We start from the raw sequence: 11529 nt of genomic DNA on the forward strand, positions 1-11529 counted from the left end.
CCTATTCCAGCTCCTTCGTAAACGTCGTCTCGTATCTGGTAAGTCTCGTGTTGATAGTCCTTTAATTAGAGGGTTAGTGTGTATTGGAAGTGTGTCGTGAAACCGTTTATATAATGATTAAATGTTTGTTTGTACGTAGGGAGTTCGTAAGTCTTTGTGTAAGTTCTTGTTACTGATGTAGGGGTGAGCGCTACTGATCAGTCTTAGTAATTTTGATTGAAACTGTTGCAGTTTCAGTAAGTTAGTTTTTTTGGCATATCCGTAAATTTGTGCACCGTAAGTCCAAATTGGTCTGAGAAGGTAAGTATAAGTCTTTAGTTTTTCTAAAAGTGGTAATTTTGACCGTTTATTTAAAAGATGAAATAATAATTTATAAAAAGGAACTATTTAAAGAAGAAAAACAAACTAAACCATAGGCCACATCAAATCGTTCCGATCGCAGCGAGGAGGTTGCGATAGCTAGATTGAGAATAGGACATAGAAATATAACTCATTCCTATAGAACCTAGAAAGAAAGAAGAACCTACTGTACAAGATTTAAACATTAAACTCGAACAGAGTTAAATTTAAATTTAGAAAATAAAATATAAAACATGGGCGTTGATTGGGTTTGACGCCCTAAACCCCTAATGAACAACAGCTATATGGCATTTCTTCAGAAATCGCAATCTTTGCAGCCCGATCGTTACCGCCTATTCCGCAGTGCCCAAGGACCTAAGCGAAATATCTTTTCTGTTGGTGGACTTAAGTGGATAATAGATGTTTTGATTTAGCTGGTTTGTTGTGAAAATATTTCTTAAACTGAGTAGAACTGTCAATGAATCCAAAACAATTATTTATGTTTACAAAACAATTATGCTCTCTGTTAATAACTCTCCTTGCGATGCTCGTTCACCTAACTAACATTCATATCATGTATATGTTTTTCTTACAGACAAATACCTAAACTAACTTTATTTTTATTGCAAATTGAAAGAAACATTGAAAAACATCTTAGCACTTACTTAACTTACTTATCTTAACTTAACACGATATTTCATTTAAAAGTAAGAGTCAGTCGAACTTATAATGTTGGGGTCTTAGTCATTCATGTCTTTCACGCCAGACTGATTTTTGATTGAGTTCTTTCATTCCGACTGACTTTTGAATGATTTCTTTCATTCCGACTGACTTTTGAATGATTTCTTTCATTCCGACTGACTTTTGAATGAGTTCTTTCATTCCGACTGACCGCAAAGGGGTCTAATTTATTATGGCCGTCATTCATCAGTTTTACTTATTGCATTTTTCTCTTTAAAATTTGTAGTTTTGCTAAAAAATGCAACATTTTGCATTATAGGAAAGATTTGAATGATTTCTTTCATTCCGACTTTTGAATGAGTTCTTTCATTCCGACTGACCGCAAAGGGGTCTAATTTATTATGGCCGTCATTCATCAGTTTTACTTATTGCATTTTTCTCTTTAAAATTTGTAGTTTTGCTAAAGAATGCAACATTTTGCATTATAGGAAAGATTTGAATGATTTCTTTCATTCCGACTGACTTTAGAATGATGTCTTTCATTCCGACTGACCGCAAAGGGGTCTAATTAATTATGGCCGTCATTCATCAGTTTTACTTTTTGCAATTTTCTCTTAAAAAATTGTAGTTTTGCTAAAGAATGCAACATTTTGCATTCTTGGAAAAATTTGAATGATAAATATTGAATTTGATTAACTGATTCAAAATACTCTTGGTTTTCGGTATGCATTAGTTAGGTAAAAAAAATAAATGAGTTATTGATCTTAAAAATATCTCATCATTCATTTCTAAGTCCACCGGCGCACCTCTAGGTAGTATCCCGGGTCCCATTCTCTATACGGTCTATAAAGCTGACATCCCAACCCACCCTGTTTACATCGGGACCAGTTCTTGCTTTACTCCAGGTATCACGAATGTAGGTTGAGGTTGTATTAAATTAGTGTGGAACATGGGGGGTTGAATTGTAAGACTTGTGTTTTTCTTACAGACATATTTGAAACAACCGCCATTTTTTATTCCCCCTACCTATACTTGGCAGACTCATCAATGTTGACTATTAATTATACATAGTTTTCATTAAAATAATAAAAAATTGGGGTGAGATAACTGCATTTTTTCTCCTCTTGGGCTTGTACTATTAGGACTTATAACAGCAAATTTTGATTTATCCTTAGTTATACGTTTATCGTTGCCCACGCTCAGCAGAGAAGGGGTGAGTTAAAGTCAAATAAAAACAAATACATAATAGCAAAAGAAAAAAAAAAAAAACGATAAAGAATAAATTACTCCTTTGGCGCCACGTTATTTTTCTTGGAAATAACGAAAACCCCGAAGCATTATGCCCACAATATACCACTATATAAACAATTGTTGAATTATGACCACTGACGAATATCTTTACAAGTAGATAACAGAAAACCTAGGGGTGTTACCGACCCACCTGTTGAATTATTGTAATATTCCGTGAACAACAACAAAAAAACAAAGGTAAATTAACACTTTGAAAGCAGAGAAAGAACAGCAGAACTATATGTACAAAAGTTTAATAATAATACTAAGAAAAATATATACAGAGAATGAAAAAGGAAAAAAAAAGAATTCTTATCAATTAATAAAACAATTAAAAATATTAGACTCATCAATTTTAAATAGTAATTATACCTAGGTTTCATTAAAGTAATCAAATATTGGGGTGAGATAAGTTTCATGTTAAAAGTTAACTCTAAAATCTGTCATGAAATCAGCTTGTGACAGTTTTTGAATTCAGTAGTATATTAATTTGAGAGAATTTTCGTTTTCTATTTAATATTGTTATTCAATTAATAGTTTCATAATTTCAAAGTTCAATGTTGCTAATGTACAACTTACTCTGCTGTATGTTACGAAAAAGGTATAAACATTAATACATAAATATTTCCAATAAATTGCAACTATAATTTAAAAAAAATCAATTTCCAGGTGACGCTGTCATATTTTTCCTAGAAAAGAGGCAGTAGGAAAACCGTTTGGGAATCACTAATGTAGCTCATTTCCTCATGAATGTTAATCTGTGGATAGTTAGCTCTAGTAATTGTGAGAAGATTTATATATCGATATTTACAACAATGTCAAATATCGAAAGGAATCTGATTTAATCAATTTAAAATATCGAAAAACTATTTTTCTGCTGTTAATAAAATTTTCTTAATCTTTAAAAACGAAATATCGATATTTCTGTAAAAAAAAATTCAAAAAATCGTTGCTAATCATCTAAATCGATATTATCAACAATGTTGAATACCGAAATGAATATGAAATCATCAAAATAATATATCGAAATACCTTCTTTTTTTTTTTTAATAAAATGTTATAGTTTTCATTCATAAAATATCGTTGTCTATAAAATAAAATATCGTTTCTAATATTTTATACAGATATTAATCAAAATGTAAAATATCGAAAGGAACATGAATTATTCAATTTAGAATATTAAAAAACTATTTTTATGCTTTTTATAAAATTTCCTTAATTTTAAAACAAAATATCGATATTTCTATTCTATTATTTTTTTTCTTCCAGACTCTTGTACTATAACGACATAGGCTCCTGACACATATGTTCTGGAACTAATGACCCTACTAATTAATACATCACAAACTAATGACCCTACTAATTAATACATCACAAACTAATGACCCTACTAATTAATGCATCACAAATTCAATCATCTTTACTCTCCGTCGTAAACCTCTACAATCCTGGCCTACTATATCTTTTTGTAATATCACACTAACGCCTGTTGAACAGATTCGCTAGTTAGGACTCCGTCTTGACAAGAAACTTAATTGGACTGAAACGACAAGAAACTGCTCGTAAATTCCGATCACTACAACAAATACTCGAAAACGCTCTAAACTTCAGATTTGCTACAAAAAAAAACTCTTATACACTGTATTAATCTACCTAATGGGACATACGGAGCTTTGGGGTTCCACCAAACTATCAAGTTCCTCCCGTATCCAATCATTAAAATCAAAAAATCCTTTATTGTTCTTATTACGTCAAAAATAAACTCATCCATAAAGATCTCTACTCAAACCCATTAGTCCTTAATCTCTCATCCTTAACAATCCCTGACAATCCTCCAAGGCGTCCTTAATGAATATGGCCATTCTTCTAATTAAAGCACCACCATTGGGTGGTTCCTTCCCAAGATTAACATTTGTTTTGAAACATTTATCGTATTTACTTATTGTCTTTTTTTTTATACAATAGTTTTTTTTTTTTAATAATTTATTTATTGTTATTTACAACTGTACACATATATACACATCAAGTAAATTTTCTGTAAGTGATATTATGTCATGATACAAACATGTGGAGAATCTACCCATTGATAGAAGTCCAAAAACATTTCTAAAGAAGATCTCAAGGCCATCTTCTTTTCAGACGCTTAGGAGGATTATTAGGTAGTTAAGGAGAAGCCAGGTCAGAAACGAGTTGGGAAGTTTATTGTGGAAGGTTTGGTATCTGGTTCTGGCCAAATCGGCAACATATGGGACATTGAGGTCCTGATGGATGATTTGATTTTATACAATAGTAAAGTTTAAAAAATAATTGTGGAAATTAATTTTACAATAAGTAATGTACTAATATTATATTTACATTCACTATCAGTTATATAAATATTATAATAAAATAAAGTATTAATGGCTGAAAACTACAACCTCTTTCCTCAGATCTTGATTCTTCTGTAGGGCCCTTATAGCCCTATATATCGGCCTGTCTTCGAGATCATTCCTCTTCATACGTTGCTGAAAACAATACAGAAAAAAAATATATCTAACAGTATTTCATTGATAATAACTTGTCAATTAACAATATTAGAGTAGGTTTTTGGATAAAAAGATACTTATATCCTTATATATAAGTATATAATCATATTATATATGACTATATACTTATATATAATTATATATAATATAATAACAGGGACAATTTTGGAATTAAATGAATTAAAAACTCAACTTCATGCAGGCTATTCTGCCCAGGTCAAAACAACATTGTCATCATTGTTGAGATAAAGTTTTAACAAATAGTGACTGTGATAAATGAATTTTAATTTTTCTTTTTAATGTGAAAATTGACTAATTAGAAATTGTTGTTTTGACCTTGGAGTTGAGCATGGAGTTGTGTTTTTAAATCATTTAGTTCTTAAACTGTATTAGATTGTCCCTGAGGATGGCCGAAATGGCCGAAACGTCGGACTTGTAAGAAAAATAAAATGTGTTGAGACAAAAATGGATAGAAATTAAATTATTTATTTAAACAACATTAAGCAGTCTCACGAAAGTGTTTAAAATTATAAATAAAGTATTTTATAACTTTGATCTTCCTAATAGTAGTGTTTTTTATAATCTCTGACGAAATAAATTTGCAAAATTTTGCTTCCTAGACATTTATTGTAGAGGCATTTATTAGTTAAAATTGATATCTAAGAAGATGGTCAGGGTTGCGGTCAAAAGATAAACAAAAATACAACTATTTATTTTCCGACGTTTGGCCCCACTTTGCAGAGCTTCATCAGGGCTGCTCAACGGTAAAGTTTGAACAGCTACTTTTGAACAGCCCTGATGAAGCCCTGCAAAGTGGGGTGAAACGTCGGAAAATAAATAGTTGTAAACTATTTTTGTTTCTCTTTTCACCTCAACCCTGACTATCTTCTTATATATGAAAAGTTAATTTGTGTTAAAGTTTTGATACAGCCACCATTTTTTATTCCTCGTAAGTATGTTTGGTGGACTCATCAATTTTGACTCCTAATTACACATAGTTTTCTTTAAAGTAATTAAAAATTGTGAAATAACTGCCTTTAATATCCTCTTGTACAACAATCTGGAGGACACCATATCTTATAATGACCTAACTCGGACTACGTTACAGGGTCTTCGTTGTAAGAGTCTTTTTAGTTACTTTCACTTCTGGTTATTTCAATAAAACCTTCTGATTCTTGTAAATATTTTTAATCAATTATATATGACCCATTTTGATCTATTTCATGTCGCCATCTTACAGGCAATTTATTAATTCTGTCCTCTCGGAACTTCTTAGATTTTTGCGCAATGAACTCCTCTATCTGCGTTTTGCAGTCCTCGAGTGAATTAAACTGTTTCCCGTTAAGAGAGTTTTGAAGCATCCAAAATAAATGAAAATCTGTTGGGGCCAGGTCTGTTGAATAGGATGGGTGGGGAATCACATCCCAGCCAAACTCAAATAATTTCTGCTGGGTCTGAAAAGACACTTGAGGGCGGGCGTTATCCTGATCGAAAACTATGCCTTTGCAATTATGAGACACAAATTTGATGATTTGAGACACTTGAATGAGATATGTTAAGCATATCTATTAAGGTAGCACTCTAAAAACATTTTTACAATATAAGGTCTCGGGTCATCTGCTTTTCAGATTCCTCGGAGGATTATTCGGAATCAAAGAGGAAACCAGGTTAAAAACTAATGGGTTTGAGTGGTTAGGGAGTTTATAACGGAAGGATTGATATCTGGTTCGGGCTAGATCGGCTACGTATGGAACATTCATGGATGATTTTATTTGTGACAAAGTAACGAGCATTAAGTATTTTATCAAAGATTTTGTATTGTAAGGATTGAATACGAGGGGAATTTGAAGGTTTAATGGAGCCCTAAAGCTCAACTCCGTATATCCAGATTGGCCTTATTACAGTCATGAAGATCAGCCTTTTGGAATGAATTGAAAGTTTAGACCGTTTGTCCAGTAAGTGCTGTAATAGTCGGAATCGACGTTCAGTTTCCTGTATTTTCAGTCTTGTGTGAGAATTCCAGGTTAATCGCTTGTCCAAATGTAGTCCAAGGTAGCGGATCTGTTCGACAGGGGTAAGAACAACATCATTAAATAAAACTGTAGGGCAGTCAGTAGGTTTACGACGAAGGGTAAAGGTGATTTGATGGGATTTGTTGGAATTTATCTTAATCCTCCTATTACGACACCAATCTTCGAGGACTGTGATATGGGATTGGAGATTTTGGGATACGATTAATGGGTTATTATTAACAGCGAGCACACATGTGTCATCGGCATACGTGGTGAGAATAGTGTTAGGATTGATTGGAATGTCAGCTGTATAGACGGTGTAGACGATGAGACCAAGGATACTACCTTGAGGAACACCAGCGGACTGAGAATAGAGAGATGAATAGGAACCATTGTGGTTTACTTGAAACATCTATCAATCTATCAATGAGAAATTATGTAAGAGGTAGGAATTTACGGAGTTTGTAAAGCAGTCCCGGGTAAAAGCCTGTTCTACATCGAAAAAGACTCCCGCGCACCAAAGAAGACGAGACTACGTCCACTACACGGTGACATTCCTGGATAGTAGAGTGGGATGTTCGAAATCCAAACTGGTGATCAAGGATTATATGATAGGAATCCAGGATGGGGTATAGGCCTTTCAAAATGAGTTTTTCAAGGATTTTGCCCATGATCGGTAATAGAGAGATAGGGCGATAGAATGATGGGTATTCTGGAAGCTTTTGGGGTTTTGGGATCATTTTAACTATAAATAATTTCCAGGGGTCAGGAAAATATGTGGAACGGAGTACGGCGTTATATATGTAAGTGAGGAATAGAATGACTTTCCGAGGGAGAAGTTTTAGAATGTGGGATGTTGTTAGGTCGTATCCAGGACCTTTGCGGGTAGGTAATCTTTGAATGATACTAGATATTTCAGAAGAATGAAATGCTTTAGGTGGGAGGGTCATTTAGTTCTGCTTCAATACATTCAAGATGAATTGGGTTAAGGATATCAGGATGTGGAATAAATGTTTTAGAGAGGTGTTGTCCGAATGTTTGTGATTTTTCTGCCACAAAGAGGATTAAATCGAAATATTGAAGAATGCTACGAAGTTATTTTACAACCCAATAGTTACTAATTCACAATATGAAGACAGGTCAGTAATAAATACCAAATTTGATTTTAGTAATAATTGAGTAAATGTTCAGCTTTGTCATCATAATTGATAATATTCTATGAAATATGAAATAAATTCTTACCATTACGTATGGGACATCTGGTAATCTATTAATTTTAGTCCGTTCCTGGTTCCTCGCCTAAAATATAATTTCAATATTAATAATTGATATCGAAAAATAATTACATATTTGATAAATATTTACCAATACTTTATGATTCTGTGTTTCTTCGAGACGCATAATCCCTTTATCCAAATTGTCATATTCCTAAGCATACAGTTGTATTCAAGTTTATATTTTATTTTTCATAATTGAAATTTCTGATTCTTAAAACTTTACCTGATCATATGGTTTTTTGCGTTTTCTATTCGGGCTAGGAAATCCGGGCCACTGTTTGTATTCGGCATACTGCATATCAAACGATCAATTATTTTAATATAGGGTGTTTTTTTAAGCCCGATAGAACTTGAAATTGTAAAAAATAACACAAAAAATTAAATTGTAATCAAAATTTTTTTTTTATTCGAAAGATCAATACGTGACATTAACATTTGAAAATGATTTCGGGCATATGGGCACCGCGGCTGTTCTTGACGAAGCGCATTCTGGACGTCCAATTTTGGGCCACTTTTTCGAGCACTGCTGGCCGTATGTCACGAATAACACGAACAATGCTGGCCTCCAAGGCGTCAATTGTTGCTGGTTTATCAGCATAAACCAGTGACTTCACGTAGCCCCACAGGAAATAATCGAGAGGTGTCAAATCGCACGACCATATGCGGCAATTTTGCTTATTAACAAACCCGTTAAGCCAAAAATGCGCCTCATCGCTGAACACAATTTTACAGAATGCGCTTCGTCAAGAACAGCCGCGGTGCCCATATGCCCGAAATCATTTTCAAATGTTAATGTCACGTATTGATCTTTCGAATAAAAAAAAAATTTTGATTACAATTTAATTTTTTGTGTTATTTTTTACAATTTCAAGTTCTATCGGGCTTAAAAAAAGACCCTTAAGATAGATAAAAATTAAATAGAAGTTTTATTTATAGGTTATGTAGTACCATTTCTATGAATTTTTATCATATACCATTTAAATTTCTGATATTAGTGTTTCCTTTCATTCACCTATCTTTATTTTGTTTCTTTTTGTAATGAAAATAGAGTGATTCGAATGTAACAGTAAAAAAAAAAACGGAAGAAAACAAGCGTGTGAATAGCGACGTTTATTTGCCAAGAGTTTGTACAAATCATTGATTTGCGGCAAGAGCCAAACACGTAAACCAAACTAAGGATTAAACAGACTAACAAATCCCTTGATTATAATAAACAATTAAATCATTATATAAACGATTTCATGGCAAATTTACTACACTCTATAATCCATAATAAAAGGACTTTCAACAAGAGACTTTCTTCACACATGTCGACGTTTAAAAATGAACTGTAATAGGGTTCTCCTAAATTATTATTTATTTTACGAGAGTAGTTTCATTAAAGATTTTTTATAATTATAATTATGAGCGATAGTTGACCGTGGATGACTTATACGAGGAGAAGATGGCTGGAGGGTGCGGTCAAAATAAAACACAAATAAGTTGAAGTAACTTATTTAATCGTGCCAACGTTTCGGCTAGAATTCCTAGCCTTCATCAGGGATAAGAACAGAACAAGATAACAACCAATGAATATAGAAAAGAAGAAAATATAAACAGAATCACATAAAGTGAATAATTTTACAGAATGGAATTAATAAAATGAAGTGATGAGAGAAGTGGAAAATAAAATGTATACATAGCTAATGGAATAAGTAGGTAAAATAACATAGTTAGGGAAATAAAATAAAAATGAAGTTATATAATTCAATTACAATACATTTTATTTTCCACTTCTCTCATCACTTCATTTTATTAATTCCATTCTGTAAAATTATTCACTTTATGTTATTCTGTTTATATTTTATTTTTATTTTCTATACTCATTCTGTTCTTAGCCCTGAAGAAGGCTAGAAACTCTTGCCGAAACGTTGGCACGATTAAATAAGTTACATCAACGTATTTGTGTTTTATTTTGACCGCACCTCCAACCATCTTCTCCTCGAAGATTTTTTTTCGGCCAAGACTTATACTGGAGTCCTATAAGTGCCTAACCATGTTTAGGGGTCAAAGATTTTCATTTTGTGGAACCACTACTCAATGAAAAAATTCAACGCCTCACAAGGCCGGATTCGAACCGGCACCATCAAATTTGTAAGACAGTGTCTTGACCACTGAGCTACGGGCGCCCCATTCATTGAAATTAACCTTTACCTTAATTTTACATGACTCTATTTTCATCTTAGACCACATTCACTGGTTGTAAACTTTTTTTTAATAGATGTGAATTAAATACAGTAAAATAAATTTTAATGGAATGCGTAAAGGCGGATTCAATGAAATAAATTGGTGCTAATTCCTGATTTTGATCTTTTTAAATTTAACTAATTTGATTTTTATTTATTTATTTTCCTTTATTCTTGATTTTTATCCTTATTCTCCTTTATTCGTATTTTATTGTGTACTGTAATTACTTTTTTATTTGTTATTATTTTTGTTATTTTATTTATTGTAATTATTATGAATAATTTTCACAGTGAATCTTAGTATTATTTTCTGTAATTTATTTTGTTTATTTTTGTATAAATTTTCACATATCTTAAATAATATTGAGCCATACCTTAGTTTACTTTTATTTCATGTAATCTATTTTCATCTTATTTTCTATCCTTTTTAGCCCTGATGAACCCTTGCTACGTTGGGCGAAACGTTATCTCATATTAAATATTTTTATTACTATTTGAGTTTTTTCTTTGATCGCACCCGGACCATCTTCCTTTTATATTTAACTTATTTTACTTAGCGACTTAAACTTATCTCAAGATACTTTTTATTTTCGCTTATTTTGATTTTTTTTAAATATTATTTACTTTATCTAAATATGGACTAAAATTAAACAAGAAACTTCATTCACACGCAAAAAAAATTATATAAATTCATAAATCTTAACATCATTAATATAAAGTATATTACGTACCCTTGGTTCTCTTTTAATCCTCATATGTAAATTCCCTTCGTTCTTTGACAATTCCTCCTTTAAATACTCAATTTCATCTTTTAAATGAACGTTATCAACTTCCAATTCAGTAATTTTCTCATTTTGTTGATAGAATACCGAAGTAAGATCGGAAATAGCCTGGGAATATGTCTTCTTTATATATGTACTTTTATCAGAGCAGTTTTCTGAGATGGATTTTAAGGTATTTATTGCCACGTGGAAAATAGCTTGATTGTTGCTCATTAAAGTTTCTGGTACCTTCAATTTGCAAAGAGAAATTTGATAAATTATAAATTTTAAATATAACGAGTATGGCAAAATAAGAAAAACCACATAATGTATATAGATTATACAATAATAATAATAATAATAATAAATATATTAATTGATGTGCTATACTTTAAATCAGATATAAAAGGAATAAGTCA

The 11529-nt window shown here is 31.9% G+C and overlaps 1 protein-coding gene across 2 annotated transcripts in view; it reads right to left on the reverse strand.

Moving 5' to 3' along the window:
• LOC106678913 (myb-like protein X) overlaps positions 1-11529 on the reverse strand; it is a 111917-nt gene that overhangs the window by 90294 nt on the left and 10094 nt on the right. For both annotated transcript variants that reach the window (XM_067049880.1, XM_067049881.1), the window contains exons 2-6: positions 11081-11359; positions 8348-8416; positions 8213-8275; positions 8090-8146; positions 4728-4814 (exon numbers count right to left, since the gene is read on the reverse strand). In XM_067049880.1, the coding sequence (XP_066905981.1) occupies positions 4728-4814; positions 8090-8146; positions 8213-8275; positions 8348-8416; positions 11081-11359 (555 nt within the window). The remainder of the gene's footprint in view (positions 1-4727; positions 4815-8089; positions 8147-8212; positions 8276-8347; positions 8417-11080; positions 11360-11529) is intronic.

Source organism: Halyomorpha halys, unplaced genomic scaffold, assembly GCF_000696795.3.
Source record: "Halyomorpha halys isolate HHAL.00 unplaced genomic scaffold, Hhal_1.1 Scaffold11.1, whole genome shotgun sequence".
NCBI classification, from domain to species: Eukaryota; Metazoa; Arthropoda; class Insecta; order Hemiptera; family Pentatomidae; genus Halyomorpha; species Halyomorpha halys.